The sequence below is a fragment of the Durio zibethinus genome, chromosome 8 (assembly GCF_047325235.1).
Source record: "Durio zibethinus cultivar Kanyao isolate XHJ-2024 chromosome 8, ASM4732523v1, whole genome shotgun sequence".
NCBI classification, from domain to species: domain Eukaryota; kingdom Viridiplantae; phylum Streptophyta; class Magnoliopsida; order Malvales; family Malvaceae; genus Durio; species Durio zibethinus.
In genome coordinates, this window is record NC_143169.1 from 24,226,653 (window position 1) to 24,243,939 (window position 17,287).

The 17,287-nt window shown below is 31.1% G+C and overlaps 2 protein-coding genes across 3 annotated transcripts; one reads left to right on the forward strand and one right to left on the reverse strand.

Annotated features, from left to right (window-relative positions):
• Positions 1–82: 82 nt before the first annotated feature.
• On the reverse strand, positions 83–6,747 carry LOC111278609 (alpha,alpha-trehalose-phosphate synthase [UDP-forming] 1-like). 2 transcript variants are annotated; one of them, XM_022865216.2, is made up of 18 exons: positions 6,477–6,686; positions 6,000–6,372; positions 5,801–5,898; positions 5,313–5,701; positions 4,551–4,665; positions 4,296–4,397; positions 3,941–4,091; positions 3,477–3,565; positions 2,938–2,986; positions 2,726–2,826; positions 2,446–2,633; positions 2,080–2,197; positions 1,750–1,926; positions 1,530–1,652; positions 1,355–1,442; positions 1,092–1,222; positions 906–1,004; positions 83–577 (listed from the first exon to the last, which is right to left on the reverse strand). In XM_022865216.2, exons 1-18 carry the CDS (start codon positions 6,525–6,527, stop codon positions 188–190), a joined length of 2,832 nt encoding a protein of 943 aa, XP_022720951.2. In that variant the 5' UTR covers positions 6,528–6,686; the 3' UTR covers positions 83–187. The 2 variants fall into 2 exon arrangements, 1 of the variants encoding a protein (XP_022720951.2); XR_016344118.1 differs by lacking the exon at positions 1,355–1,442 and having other exon boundaries at positions 6,477–6,747.
• Positions 6,748–15,533: 8,786 nt separating this feature from the next.
• On the forward strand, positions 15,534–17,213 carry LOC111278610 (GDSL esterase/lipase At1g29670-like). Its single transcript, XM_022865218.2, has 5 exons — positions 15,534–15,836; positions 16,086–16,210; positions 16,296–16,541; positions 16,641–16,896; positions 16,990–17,213. Exons 1-5 carry the CDS (start codon positions 15,602–15,604, stop codon positions 17,211–17,213), a joined length of 1,086 nt encoding a protein of 361 aa, XP_022720953.2. The 5' UTR covers positions 15,534–15,601.
• Positions 17,214–17,287: the final 74 nt, after the last annotated feature.

The following is a 17,287-nucleotide window of genomic DNA, read 5'->3' on the forward strand; positions in this document are numbered from 1 at the left end:
CTTATTACCAACAACCACTAATTAATTAATCTTCAATTATCGATTTAATTTCAATGAAATTAATTGCTTAGATTAGAAGGCATTCTAACCAAATAAAATTCATTTCCTTTCCAAAAAATATAACTGCTAAACAAAATTCAACTTTCTTTAACTTTGCTCCTATTGTAACCCTTCTCTGGTCATACCGTCAGCTTTGAGTATGATCTGCCAGCTCTCTCAAGAGTTTTACAACATCATCAGATGATCCAAGGAGATAGCGTGAGTTAGATCTTTTCCGTGCAACAGAGCAAGAAAAGTAGTTGTCACCCTGCAGGTCAAGTACTGAAGAACCCTCTTGCAATGACATCTTATCGGCCGCCATTGATTGCAAAACACCTCCAGTTACAGGATAGCTTGAGTTCCTTTCTATAGTTGAAAATGACCGTTGTTTCTTAGGGCGAGCTGCTGCTCTGGATCCGCTTTTACTCACTTGTAACTTTGAAACAGATGTCCTGACTGGTGTTGGTACATGGGGTCTTGCCGGAGCTGGGACTTCTGATGGAAGCTCTGGCTCAAAAAACGTATATATGTCTTCATCCTGAACCATTGCAGACGATTTAATTTCAATAGATCACATTTTAAGCATCATCAGCTCAAACTTTAGAGAGTTATTGGATCAATGCTAGCAAGGTTTCATTAGTTTGAGGTTGATCAAACTGGATTATAGGCCAAAATAGCCAAACCTGCTAAAACCCTAAATCTGTTACATGATCTCATCACACATTGGTTTTCTGGCCTCTTATTTCCCATTTGGACCAACAGATGGGGATTGCTTCAATTCTCAGAATGTGCTCGAACCAAATATTTTTATATAGCAGTACTTCAAAAGAAAGAAGAATAGCTAAACGTTGGTAATTGAAACACACCTTAGCTAGAAAGTGGCCAATACATAGGACATAATCAATGGGTTCCTTCATGCCTTTGTTATGAACTATTTCTCCAAGGATTCGATCGATTGCTGCACCCTATATTTTCATTAAAGCATGATATAAGACAACTTGTGATCCTGATTGAATAGCAGAACAGATATGAATAATACCACTAAACCATACCTTTGTAACACCGACAGATCTAACCTCAACAGATCGGCTACCTTGGACAACATCGAGAGATGCATTTGAGATTGGACCTGTCCAAAGATGCTGCAACAAGTCCCTTGCTTGAAGTCTTCCAAACTCAACATCTAGATTTTTAGTTAAGTTGTTCAGTACATAAATCAATAAACACAAAAAACCAACGTAAGCTTAAATTTATGTGATTATCTATGGTAAATAGAAGAGATAATATAAATTAATTGAAGTTTATTGATGAGGACCTGCATATTTATAGTTCCATATAACTGAAGTTTCACGGAGCTCAAAATGAGATCGAGGAGTTCTTTCAGTAAAATATTCGAAAACATGCTGAAATCATGAGTAAGCATCAGAAAAACTAGAGCCTGCAGAACTCGATAAGGATTATATTAAACTTAATATGACTAATGTATGTACCTTGACACTATCCACCCATTCCATATTTAAATTTTCAGGCATTGTTGTCATCCAATCTCCCTTTGTAACTCGTAAAAACATCCCATTTTCTGCTGCCAACCACAAGTTGTAATCACCAAAGTTCTGTAGAAGTAAATTACTATTTCAGAGATTAAAAAAATAAAAGAAGCAAAGAGTAGAGATTAAGGATTTATATTTAGAAAAACAGAAATAAGCATACATCATCTAGGACACTTCTGTCACTTCCACTGAGGACAACAATTGTCGTCTTTGGATCATCACAAAGCTTTTTCAAAGGTTCTTGTAAATCCGGGCGTAACTTGGGTTCCAATTCTTTAATTTGATTGCCCTTCCTCCCAAGGGTATCCACCGGTTCAGTTAAAGTTGCATTGAATCCCTGTAACATGGAAGTGTGATCATGAAAATGAAAATCCAAATTATAAGGAGTAGTTTTTCCTCTTTTCTCTTCCTGAATTGTTCACAGAGAGAGACCAGGGGGTTTTTCTACATTGTCAAATATAGAAAGACGCGAGTACAAAAATTAGCATACCAGTATCAACAATCGGTTATTGGATTGTGAGCAACGATCAACAGCAACTTCAATTGGAAGTAGTGGTGGAATTTGTCTTGTTCTTAATTGAGCTTCAACAATGGTATCATTAAGTTCACTACACAAGGAAACCTTCAGAGTTTATAATAAAATTGAAAGAAGATAGACATAAGAAAAATGGAAACCAGCCAATCATCTATTATGGAGAGCTCCAATCCCACAACTTAAATCCAAGATTTTGAAAAGAAAATTTAGTGTTGCAAGTAAGGTCTTATCTTCACTCTTCCTGTCACATTAGACGCATCAGTCTTTCCCTCCCTCAAGTTTTTATCAAAAAAAATACCAGTACTAAGCTACGATCAACACCTTACAAAGGTTGCAGCCCATTCTTGAGATGTGTGCGTAGTTACATGCATGAAGTTATGGTGGTGGCGTTTTTCTCTTTCATCAGCTGGCATATTCAAAGCATAACCAATTGAAGAAGCAACTTCAGTGACATTCCATGGATTAATCAAAATGGCTCCAGCACCAAGAGACTGAGCAGCTCCTGCAAACTAGAAATAAGCAGAGACGTTATTATGAAATTTAAGCTTTGCACTTCGGGAAAATCCCTGAATAAATGTAGATTCAAATCAGATCTAAGTACCTCACTTAATATAAGGACCCCTTTCTTGGAAGCTTGGCAGGCAACGAACTCATAGCTGACGAGGTTCATTCCATCCCTCAAAGATGTTACAAGGGCTACGTCTGCATAATTTGTTAATTAATTGCTAAAAGTTTGGACATGCATAAGAAAAAGTTATCATTTGAAACAATGAATAGAGATTCAAAATGGTGTTACGGCGCAAAAGTAGGTACCAGTAACAGCGTACAGTGCACATAATGCGTGAAAATCAAGAGAACGATCCTGTAAAAGAGTAAGAAAAATGCTTTAGAAACCTTCACACAGTCCATCAACAATAACAGATAGGTAAGTTCAGACAATGAGCTAACAACTTATTCATGCATGTTAAAAGTTATAGTAAAGGGTGGGACAATGTTTGATCATCGGCAGCTAAAAAAAAATCAAATAAAGAAAAGTTTGGAACTTCTCCTTCTTTATGTCTATTATGGCTACAAAATCGACTAAATAGTGCATTGCTAAGCCTGACAATCAGCACCTTAAACTGTCTGTGATTATTTATCTATAAGATTCAGTTTCTAACCACTTCAGATTTCAATTTTGCATGGTTTCATATAGAATTTCCCACAGGTACTCTATACATTGAAGAAAGTGAATAAGATGAAACTCAGATATTTATCCTATCTGCTTCTTTCCAGCTGAGCAGTAAACCTTTACTTCATTCTTTTATGATATTATAGTGACAGATATAAAGATAATTAAGGTATAGACAAACCAGATGATGTATTGGTACAGCAGTAAGAGTTCCAAATCTTCCATTAATGCGCCCAACAATCTCATGCACTTGGCTGGTAAGCTTTTGATCTATGAAATCAAGAAAATAAACATGTAAGATTTTGAGGAGGGTGGGAGAGGGGGAGGGATGAAAGCAACATCCAGGTTAGCAAACAAATAATGTCAAAACAGATTCACTACTAAAAAAATCTGCTGAAGATAAGATTGGCACTGCATCTTCTATTTTAATCATGTACACAACAATTGATTGTTATAAAAGTCACCATGACATGACATAGAAAGAGGGCAAATCAACACACGAGTATAACATCTTGAGATGCTAGTGTATTAGTAAGATAGACCATGTTAATCGGTCTAATGCCTTGGCAGTTCTTGTTGCAAAATTTAAGGCAATCTTTCAGGTAATCTAATAGAAAGAAGAAAAATGTTTATGAAGGAACATACACTCTGGAACATCAGTCCTGGTAGGGACAGCAATTTGCAGGAGAACCACCTTCTCACGCCAATCAGGATTTTCCTCAAGGAATTTTTCGAATGCCAAAATCTTCTGTGGTATTCCCTTGATCATGTCAAGCCGATCAACGCCTAACATTACCTTACCATTATTAAACATTAACCATAAGTAACTCAGAAGCAGTTTGCAAGTTTGCTTCCCTCAAGTCAAAGATAAGATTTAAAAATGCCCAATGAATGCTACACAAGCACTAACATATAACAGTTAAGGGTACTGAACTATGGTGCTTTCAGCTGGGCAAAGAAAACAGTGAGAAATAAAGGGAGAAAAGAAAGCAATTCCTACCTTTCGGCCAGCAAACCTCTCTTTCAGTTCTTTCATGTGATCTTGGACTTGAGGGAGTTCAAGAGCTCGAATGAACCGATCAGAGTCAATCCCTATTGGAAACTGTAATTTCAAGCTCCCAAGAAACAAAAGTAGATGTGATAAGGAATAAACGTATTTATAATGCTAAAAGACCTATGCAAAAAAACAGATTAAATTAGAAATTTGAAGGTTCCTAGATAATAAACACAGAGAGAATGATCCACTAAGACATACTGCAGCTACACGAGTCAGCTTTCCCTGATCCTCTACTCCTTCAGGTGTGCCCTCCAGCCCAAGAATACGAGTACAAGCACTAACAAAATGCCTTGCATAGTCATATGTATGGAAGCTGGAAGGTCAACGTACCAGCAATTAAAACAAAACTACAATAATGGCCTTGAGAACTTAACATAATATGCTTTTGGCGGAAAGAAACAGAGTGCACAAAGTGTTAGCAGAGTCCATTAGAAAGCACTGCAGGTAAAAAAAACGTTCAGTTTGAATGACTTTTACCCCTGCTTATAAATTAACTGGCCTATGGTTTATTGCCAGGGATCAGGCAGAAGGAATATGACATTTGGTATCATGTTGGCTACAAACAATGATTTGGTATCAAAGAATATAGAATAAAAAAACAAACCTTTAAACATTATCATACTGCAGAGAGAAGACATGTGATTCAATGTTAGCTTTCTCTTTGCTCTTATGTTTGTTTATTACCTTTGTGCTGGTCATTAAGGGAGGGGATAAAACCTGAGGAATGTTCAAACTCCTCGGGGAGTCGAATCCCAGCCTAAGGTCCACTAGCTTGCTCAGCCAAATCCAAAGTACATTATTAGTACTAGATTTAGTGAAAATTTGAACACCTTCCTAGACATGCAAACTAAGCTCAATTCAGATACCCAAGCAATCTACCAATACATAAACATTGAAAGAAAACCAAGATAATTGCATTTGCTTTCAAATATAATAATGCCAAAAAAAAGATGATCTTACCCAACTAAATCAGCAGCAAGAACAGATCTCAGCAGCTCTGACCGAGATGGCAGCGTCCTATGGATTTCAGAAGAAGGAAACGGAGTATGCAGAAACCAACCGACTTTCATTTTACTGTTACGTTCTTTTAGACATTTTGGAAGAAACATCAGGTGGTAATCATGGCACCAAACCACATCACCTTCCTCATAATGTTCATTAACCACATCAGCAAACATCTGGTTTGCTTTCTTATAAGCATCAAACTGAGATTGAAAACTTCTAGTAGTTGCAAGGCGGTCTTCTTGTGGAAGTCCAAGATAGTGAAACAGTGGCCACAATATGTTGTTACAATATCCATTATAATATTGATGAACAATTTCTTCATCAAGAAATACTGGTATACATCTCTGCATTAAGTATAAAGCACAAAATTAAACATAAACCCTACTAATTTTCGAGATTATGGATTACTTGACAATAAGAATAAGAACTTCATTTTGTATGACCTTTTCAGCTAAAGCTTTAGTTAATGCCTCTTTTCCAATTTCATCAGGGACATTTACACCAGCCCAACCAATCCATCTGGTCTCAAATTCCTTCACACCTTCATAACAAATTAAACATTGCAACTAAACAATCGAAAACGAATTCCAGAAAAGAAAAAAAAAAAATCACAATGCAAGAGAATTGAAGTGATCACTTTACCAAGAAGTGCACTGACTAAGCCTCCTACACTTATCTCAAGTTGCCATGAATCCTTCCCACGCCTAAGTGCAGAAACAGGCAGCCTATTAGCAACCACCAACAACCGCTGTTTGGAAGCCCGGAAATCTTGCCTTTCACATCCATCAAATGAAACTCTGGCAGCTGAAATCGCTTCCAAGGATTCTTCATCATTGAACCAAGTTGAAGTCTCAGAATCAGGTGAAAAAGAGTCATGGGTTGATAACTGATCGGTTTCTCCATCATTTAAAGACTTGTTGAATTTCCTCAACTCCCTTTCTCTAAGAAGCCTTTCCAATCTTGTTCTTGGTGTGCCAGGACTACAGTTATATTTGTTCCCTGGCATTCCGTTAGTCTGTAACAAAGCCCAAGAAACCAAAAAAAATTATATAATAACAAAATCATGCCGTCAACAAAATAAATGACAAAAAAAGAAAGAAAGGGTTTGTTTGATTTTACCAGATTGTTATTGTTATGCAAAATGCAGATCTCTTGGGATGAAATTGACATTGATGAGGATGACAAAGGGTAATATGGAGAAGAGGATTGATGAGAGAGCAAGTTGGCAAAATGCGGATATTTTGGAAGGCTAAGGCTGTGGCTAATACGAAAAAGTTCATAGAAAAACTGAAAAATCTGTCACCATATACACAGATATATAAATTTATTTATCATCATCTTCGCAGACTGTTATCCAAACCATTATTGCCATTGAGAAGAGGCCAACAAGGTTTTTTCCTTTTCCTTTTTGCATTTCTTTTTAGCCATGCAGCCACCGTCCCACTAGGATTTTGCTCAACCTTGCTTTTTTTTTTTTATTTAATAATTTTTTTGGAAAAATAAAAATCCAGACTGATAATAAAACACTTCTATTTTAGATTACGACGCATATAGAAGGATTTTTTTTCATTAAAAAGCATCAAAACTGATTATCCATAACGTTTGAATCCTGGCTTAGCCTTTGAGTTACAAGTCTTTATAAGTCTGATTTTATATAAAATTTTCACAGATTTCATAAAATTTTAAATTATAATTAATTAATTAATTATAATACAATAATTCTAGATACGTTATCGTCTTATACCACTTGCTCACTCAGCATGATTTTTTTTATTTATATTTTTCAGAGTAAAAATGCCAGATTGAGATTCTTCAAACTAGAAGGATCTTGATTCTTGGAATAAAATTAAAAAAAATTGTCCCCTCTTTGCTCGGTGAACTGCCATTTTTTTTAATTTTTTATTTATTTTTATATTGTTTAACTTGTAAAGGAAGATTCATATACATATTTTTTTAATTTTTAAATTATATTTAAAAAGATATTATACGAATAAATTTTTCGACAAATTTAAAAAATTTGACCACCATATATGTCATTTGATTTAATACTCAATTGGTCAAAAGATTTTAATATTAATTACACTTTTGAAAATTTTAACTTACATAACAACAAATTATATATCAAATATAATATTATATTATAAGATATGTACTTACTTAATAAGGTTGGCTTACATATAATCTTATGTGGGCAATTTATAATTTTTACACATAAGATAATTCTTTAATTGTAATCGCCTACTAAATAACTTTATTTTTTAAATTTTAAAAATGTTGCAAATCTTAAAAATTATATTTATCCAAATTTTTTTATATTAAATAATTTATAATTTTTACCTCATTTAATGAGATAATATTATTGAGATCATTCCAATAAAAAAAATAAAATCTCATTTAAAATTAATCTAAGTATTTTTTATATAGAACATATTCATAATTTTTATCTCGCATTTAAATTATATAAGTATGTTGTAAAACAATTTTGAAGTTTTGGACTTTATTTATATATTTATTTATACTATGATGTATATACTATATACCATAAGAATAATAGTAGTTATCTATAAAATTCCTTAAGAAAATAATTAAGAATAAAATGGGTGAACAATATTTTTTATATAGATGGTGAATTGAAACTTAAGTGTGGGTTAGAATCACATCACATAAACAATAAGATAATAAGATATGACAAAACATTCATTAACGAAATAATAAATTTTTAATTAAAATATGGCTAAATTTAAAAATAAATTAAATTATTGATTTTTTTTACCATAAATATGCCAAATATAAATGTGTTATGTCATTTTTCTCGGAGTATTCAATTTTCCTTTAAAATTTATATTATTTTTGTAATCTTGTTTATTTTGTTTAATTCTTTTGACATTATTTTTATGTAATTTTTTTTATTCGTCACACATTTCTTAATTAATATTTTTTTCAGTATTTTGAGCAAAATCATAATTTAGTGAATGTATGTTAATACTTCTTTTATTATTTGATTCGTCATTCAATATTTATGTTCTCCTAAAAAAGTCATATTATATTTATATTTAATTCTTTTTTTATTTTTTTATCCATATCTAACATTTTCTCTTTTTTTTTTTCACATTTATTTTTAACATTTTGATCAAGATAATAACAATAAAGTTTAATTTTCTTATGACATGTTAATTAAATAAATATTTTATTTTATTTATGTCATAAAATTTAAAAAACTTAGATATAATAGCAGAAAAAATATAAATTTTATAATATAAACATATATTTAAATAAATAATATAATTTATATATTGCATGAGTCACAAATTAATTATATATATATATATATATAAATTTGCTTAGCACACTATATTTTCAATAGTTAAATTTATGAGAAATTATTATTATTATTATTGTTATTATTATTATTATTATGAATAAATACAAGTCAAGACTCGAGAGTATTATATGCATTAAAAATATTTCAGATTTTAAAATTAGGACTTTACACAATGAAATATGCATAGAATTTATCAATTTATGCCAATTTTGTATTGTTTTCTTATAATGTGAATATAATGTTGTTAGATTTGGATTTGGACATACAAAATAAAAAAAATAATGTGAAAATTTTAATTCCATCATATTGTCTAAGCTAATAAATTAGGCAAAAAGCTTATTATTTGTTTATTTAAAAATGAAAATAAAAAAATTTAGTTTTTATGGTCAATCGCTTGATTAGATAATAATTAGCAAAAATATCTTTAATTTGAATGATGAAATTAAAATTATAAAATAAGGGTTCATTTGGATAGGTAATGAAATTAATTTTAGTAAAATTAAAAAAATAATAATAATAAAATTAGTTATTATAACGATAATATTAAATATTATAACGATAAAATTAAAATAAATGATGAAATATATATTTAAATATAAAAGCAACGATGGTAATGAAGTGTAAATATAGAATGACTATTAGACACTTAAATCTAAAAATAAATTAAAAAATTATTTAAATGTATATTTTAATTTTATTTAATATTTAAAATATTAAAAATTAATTATTTAGGGATACAATTAAACAAAAAAATTAATAATTTGAGTAAAAGTAAAATATTATTTTTTAAATTCACAAAATATTTTAATTTTGATAAATTTTCAAAGAAAGGGTAAAATTGAATTTTAAGAAATTAGTGAATGTAAAAGAGTTTAATATAGGATGTGGTGAGTTACTAAAACCTTCCTCACTAGTTGAGATTACTCCTCCAACTAATGCCACGTAAGATGAACCGTAACGTAAACGAAAAATCATGGTGAAATTAAACAAAAAAAAAATCATTTAATCGCACCGAAACGAAGTTGTGATATAATTCAACTTGAGTCTAGCTAGGAAATCATCATTCTGATATTATTATGATATTAATTACATTTGTGGAAAAATCTATCAATATATTTGATAATTTTTAATTTAATTAAGAAATACATGACATTAAAATAAGATAATTATGACATAATAAAATTTTTTTATCCTATTGTCAAATAAATTTTTATTTAAAATTATGACATAACATGAGATTTTTTATAGCATTAAAAAAATATTTATCAAATGAGGTTTAAATTATTGAAAGATTTTTTTTTTCATATTAATCAAAATAATTTTAGATTTGAAGAATTAATTTGAATATAGTAATTTTCTCATATTTCTCAAAAAAAAAAAATATTTTCTATGCTTGAGAGAGGATAAATAAACCATTCAGTGCAAATAGACTTATTGAAGTGACAAGAATCTTACTTGATTTTGATTTATTTAATTTTTTTGGCTTAATTAACTCAAAACAAATTCATTAAGCAAGTCAGGCATCCTTCACCTAAACTCAACCCAAATGGCCAAATCCAATACTTCTTTTTTTAGTGACAAAAGTTGACTTGTAATTTGAAAAAATTATGTCTAATGATTTGATGCTGGTCCACCCAATCAAATTGTCATTTATTAGATATTTGAAGAAGATTCTAAATTTGGAATTACCATGAAAAAAAAAAGAGAAAATTCAAGAAAATATCTAGTTGATGAAGAAAGTTGAAGAATATGGCAAGCCTTCTATGGCTAAAATTGAGGGAAGAAGAAAGCTATAATATCAGCAAATGATGGAGTAAAAAGGGGACATTTGGAAAATGATGGATAGATAGATTAGAAGAAATTTATTATTTTTTCAAAGTCATGTAGTTTTCATTCCTAAGAAAGGGAAAGTGAAGGTTTTTGTATATACGATAATTTTAAATATAATATAATAATAATATAATATAAAAATAATATAATTTAAATTTTTAAATAAATTTAATAAATTAAAAATATATTTTATATTTTTATATTGATACAAATTATATTATATAATTTTTATATAAATATAAAATAAATATATAAATTTTTAATATTTCATATAAGTTATCAAATTTAAAATTTTATTGGATGCAATAGTGGACGGTAGAAGTACACGTGAAGGAAATGCTACCATGAGAAAGTAAATAACCAGTAAGATGGGGATGGGGAGAGTGGGTATTATGGACCTCACCCAAGATTATTTTGGCAATTCATTATTGCTAGTTGCCACCCAAAAATCAGAAAATAGTGGGTCCTTCCTTAGCCTTAACGATTTGATTCCAAGTTTAAAATGAGCAATGCCTGAATTTTGCGGTCCCGAAGCTGCCTCATGAATAACGTACGATCAGATTTTATAATTTAAAATATCGTTTAGTGATGTGTAATGAAAAATATAAAAAAAGTGAATATGATATAATTTAATATTTTAATAAAAATTATATATGAATTTAATATAATAAAAATATATATTTTATATTTTTATATAAATACGAATCATGATATAAAATATTAATATTTTATATGATATTAATATATAAATTATTAAATTTAGATATTAAATATTATAAAATTGACTCAAATAAAAAAATATTTATTCAAATTAAATAAAAAAATCGATAATTTAAATCAACTTAATCTAAATACAAATTTGAATTTAAATTGAATTCAAAATAATTTTTTTTAATTCAAAATGATTCGATTCAAGTTGGATGAACGTGACCTTTAAATAATAGGACGAATTATATCATGTACAAATGTATAATTATTGAACATGACCATGACTTGGAATTTTTTGTCACCGATTTCGTTCAATTATTGTTAGCATAATAGTAAATAAATATCGAGTTGATTTATACAATCATTTATAAAAAAAAAATTATATAATTTATAATTTTTTAAAGTTTTAGATTGAGATTTTTTTAAAAAAAAAAATTCAATTCTTATACCAATAAAAATGAAATTGATTATTATGCTAAAATTAAGTTGATCTATAAAATTAATAAAGTACATTAAATATGTAAACAAATTTTTGGCAAAAAAATGTAATGCCAAAAATGTAAAATTTTTATGGATTTTGGGTCTTAATGGTGAAAGAAAGCACGTAAGGAAGCCCAGTCCAAACATAGGCCCTATTTCGGCCCAAAATTAACCGACTCCACCTCTATAAACCACGTTGGAACTTCTCGTCAAAAGTAAAAAACCGCCTTAAAATCAACGGCCATGATTTCATCAGCACGCGCAACCGCGCAACTTTCGTCCTTCTCACCACCACCCCACCGTACCAAAGCCAGTGAACTCCATCGCTTACTCTTAGTACAAAACCATGGTCTCCCTTTCCCACTCCCTCCTAACGCGCGTGGCCAACTCGCGCTCCGCACGTGGAGACGCGAATGGCTCCGAATGGCTCGAATCGTGCGCGGGTCATGGATGAGAAACTGGAGATACGGCAATGGGTAGGTGTCTGAGGCGGCGCGGCGTCGGTAGGATGGGACTGCATTTGGAACTACGCCTTGAGGGATTCGGATTACGGGGAAGTCCACGACGTCGTTTGAATTTGAACCAATTAGAGGGGTTGTTGATCGAGTTGATTCGGTCCAACTCTGAGATGGAGAGAGCTAGGTAGATCGCTTGGAATTACGGAAAAATCGTTGGGGTTTCGAAACGGATGTTTAACCGCTTTTAAAAGTGTTTAAAAAATCGGTACATTGTTATTTGAAATTAAATCAATTTATATTGGAACCGTTTTACAGGTTTGAATTGGATGTGTTTAAACTATTAATTTAAAAAAAAAATTGAATTGGTAGAATTTGGATTTTAGTAGTCGTTTAAATAAAAATTTCAAATTCAAATAAACTTTTTATCAACTCTTCACAAAATGTTATGAATTCAAAACTCTTCCTAAAATGAAATCCCAGAATATGTTTGGAATTAGTTGACTTTGGAAAGTTATGAGGCTTCATTGAATTGAATGGCCTTATGCTCATCAAGGTGGGCTTTGGGGATGCAGCTGCCTGCCCAGGTTTAGCATTGAAGATCATATCTTTTGGGCTCAGCTGCTCAAACTGGGTCTTTGCCACCCTTGATCCCTGGGTCTTCGTTCTCTCTCTTCCAAATCCACCATGTATTTATATTATATAAAATATTAAAATTTATTAATTTATATTAATTTTTATATAAAAATTATATATTAATATAAAAATATAAAATATATTTTTTAAATTTTATTAATTTTATATATAATTATTATTAAAATTTTAAATCATATTATAATTTTTATTTATATTATATTTATATTTTATTATCATATTATATTTTAAATTATCAAAATCACTTTACATTTTCATACAATATCTAAAATAGAGAAAATAGCCATTAATAAGTCATGGGTGATCGGTTAAATCAAATCAAAAACATCTTATCTTATCCAGCCTGATGCCCATATCCGTATTGATAATTTTTTTTTTTTCTTTGAGAAAAGCCATATTCAATGTTCCTCTCACAGTTACAGCAGAATCATATTGTTGCCTTATGGGAACCTCATACATGTTTCATAAGTTTCAATACTTGAAACAAAAAAAGTCAGATGCTCTTGATACAAAAAAGAAGATAGATGTTCATAGATATTCGCAAAGGTTAGTTCATCTGATAATGGAATTTTATTATCAACCATGTTCATGTGATCGGGAGACTGCTATATAGATATTAATGGAATTGCCATGACCCCAAATCACAAGGTGTATAATATTACATTGATTTTGAGGTACAGGTTTGACATTGAGTGGGAATGCATCTTTCATTATATGGCAGATGATATGGGTGGGAAACTAGTGGAAAACTTAAAAGGATTCAACGCATACATAATGGATTATAAAGCATTCAAATGCTACTTCTCTCCATGGATCCATGACCAATGTTTGGAACTCGTAAGACCGACGCAGACGGTCAACGACGAGCCACCAAGTACACAGCTGATGTTACTCGTCATGACTTAGTCTCTCCTACATTAAATATATATGGCTACCGACTACCATTAATGACTGCATGCCGATTGGTTCATTTTTGAACGACATACATATATGCATCGTCAGATTCATTGCTGTTCGAAGCATTTTTATTCAGTAAAGCTTCACCATATCCTGGTTTTGAATTGAAGTAAAGGTTTTGTTTCCCTTTCAAAGAGCGATCAGTTTCTCAATAAGTTTCCCTGTAATTAATGCCTGCATTGAATTGAGAAGATGATCAAAGTAAACGCAAAATTAAGTAGGAAAAGCAGGAAAAATATGTATAGGAATAGGACCACAAGAGGTCTTTATTGGCTAGTGTAATGGCATGCGATTGAGTTGTATAGACCAAGTTGACGAAGATGTCAAACTTTTTGGGTATTGACTTTTGTAATGTCATAGGTGAGCAAAAATCGGTTTGAACTGATTAGATCGATCAAAATCGAGTGAATTCGATTAAATCGATTCGGTTTATTCGGTTTTAATTATAATTGATTTTTTAAATCGATTAAATTGATTAATTCTGTCGGTTTTTTATTTTTAAAATTGATAACCATACTGATCGAATTAATTAATTTTTTAATAATTAAAAATAAAAAAATTGAGATAAATATTTTTATTTTTTATTTTTTGGTAAAATATTGTTGAAATTATTAAATTCTTTAGTAATTTAGTTTGAATGATACTAGAGTTTGAATTTTATTGAATTGAATTTATGGTTAAATAATTATTCATAATAGGAAAAAAATGATAAAAAAAAATCGGTTATTTAACTAAACTGATCGAACCGAACCGATTTTGATCGGTTCGGTTATGATCGATTATTTAATAATATTTGATCGGTTTAGTTATTTGTTAAATGAAAATCGGTTAAATTGGTTATTGATTTTTTCAAACCGAACCGACCAAATTAACCATTTACTCACCCCATTGTCATTTTCCCAAGTTTATAAAGGCTGCACTTTGGCTTATATATAGGCGTTGAAATGTTGGGGGTTATGAAGGCAAATTAATAGCATATGAACAAAAATTGGGCCAATGAAACAACTTAATTGGTGTAAAACGATGTGCACATCACCATTGAATGGAGTAGCTACAATATTAATTAGGACAGCAGGCCATAGAATTTGAACTTATCAAATTGTAACGTTGTTTTATGATTGAATCAAATAAACTCCTAAATTTACATTATAATGATTGTTATATCAATTAATTCAATATTCTAATAACATGCAAATATAAACAAGAACAAAAATTATTTTTATTGGAGAGAGAAAATGATCCAAACTCAATTTTTTTAAGTGTATAAATGATGATATAAGATTTTATATTAAAATGAAACAAAATGAATCGTAATACTTATCAGTTGAGTGCATTCTTTTTCACTCGTAAACTAATCATGTTTCTATAGCCGATTCCATTTATTGGTAATGATAATACACCACAAAAGCCTCTCTAAAACCTATATTATTCCTGTTTGCCACTACCATTGTGGCCCCTTGGTGGTTTCATTAATAGAAGTAGAATTATAACACTAGGAATAACTTTTTCATAGTCATACAATAATTTTTTTATCTTTAGACTAAACAAACATTTAAGAATAAAAAGGAACAAAATTCTTAGAGCACAGATTCTCACACTATGTCCGCGTGAAATTTAATGTCTAACCTACTTTTTTTCAACTGTACAAGCTAAAAACAATATCATTTGCCTATGATTGAATGAGTAATCATCTCTTTCCTTCTCCCTTCTCTCTTTATATATACTTACCTGTTAGATGCCATCATTCCCATAGGCTTACTATCACACATTTCCATCATTCTTTTGGTGTCATCCATTCTTTCTTTTTTTGAGATTTTGATTCTTACAATTTGGTTAATATGGAGAAATGGTATGGGGTCTTTGGGGTAGTGTTGGTTTTGAGTTTGTGCTTTGGGGTTAGAGGAGCACCTCAAGTTCCTTGTTACTTTATTTTTGGGGATTCCTTGGTGGATAATGGGAATAACAATCAATTGTTATCATTGGCAAGGGCTAATTATTTGCCTTATGGCATCGACTTCCCTAATGGACCAACCGGAAGGTTTTCCAATGGTAAAACTACGGTCGATGTCATAGGTGAGACTCTAATTTCATTTCTTTTTCTTCATCTGTTTGACCAATTAATCTTTGGGTTTTTCTTTTACTATTGTCTCTTTCAAAGCAACAGATTGAATAGACAAATTCGGATGTTTGCAGTGTTTATTTTTGAAGCTTCAACAGTAGTGTAGTAGTGGCATGTTATAATATCAACCCCACTTGATATATCAAAAATTAACTACTAGAAAAACGACCATTGTCGATTTAGCTTTATTTTTTTATGTGCAGCTGAACTTTTGGGGTTTGACAATTACATTCCTCCATACTCAACCGCAAGAGGTAGACAAATACTCGGGGGAGTTAACTATGCATCCGCGGCTGCCGGAATCAGAGAAGAGACCGGCCGACAACTGGTAATTAGTTTAACTTTGGATAGTTTCTTCCTATAATTATTGCATCAAATCAATATCCAAGCTTTATTATCTGCATCATTACCAGGGAGCTCGGATCAGTTTTAGCGGGCAAGTTAGAAATTACCAACGCACAGTTTCACAAGTGGTCAACTTGCTAGGTGATGAAGACACAGCAGCAAATTATTTGAGCAAGTGTATTTACTCAATCGGAATGGGCAGCAACGACTACCTGAACAACTATTTCATGCCTCTTTATTACTCAACCAGCAGGCAATACAGCCCCGAGCAATATGCTAATGTTCTTATTCAACAATACACTCAGCAGCTTCAGGTTAGTATTTTCCATTGACATCTTTACATATTTCCACTTTTTTTTTCCCACTAAAATCCTTTCATGACTATGACAAAACGCTTTGGATGTATGTTTCAGACTTTGTACAATTATGGAGCAAGGAAGTTTGTGCTGATCGGCTTGGGTCAGATTGGGTGCAGCCCAAATGAATTGGCTCAAAATAGCAGAGATGGTAGAACTTGTGTGGAGAGAATCAATGCTGCCAAACGGATTTTTAATAACAAGCTTAGAGGTCTTGTTGATCAATTCAACAATGCTAATTCTGACGCAAAATTCATCTACATTAATGCTTACGGAATTTTCCAAGACATAACAAGCAATCCTGCAGCTTACGGTAAATATATATTTTATGAAAAACACTATTGACACTGAGTATCCTAAAAACTAATATATTAATATTGGGTTGATTTGCCATTGTGAATTTCAGGTTTTAAGGTAACAAATGCAGGGTGTTGTGGGGTGGGGAGGAACAATGGGCAAATTACCTGCTTGCCATTCCAAATTCCTTGCCAAAATAGGGATGAGTATTTGTTTTGGGATGCTTTTCATCCAAGTGAGGCTGCTAATGTGATCATTGGAAGAAGATCATACAGTGCTCAGTCTTCCTCCGATGCTTACCCGATTGATATCCGCCGTCTTGCACAGCTCTGAAGATGGAGATGAGACTTTGATGGGATAATAATAATTTATAAATAAATGATAGATTATTCATATCATATTATTCA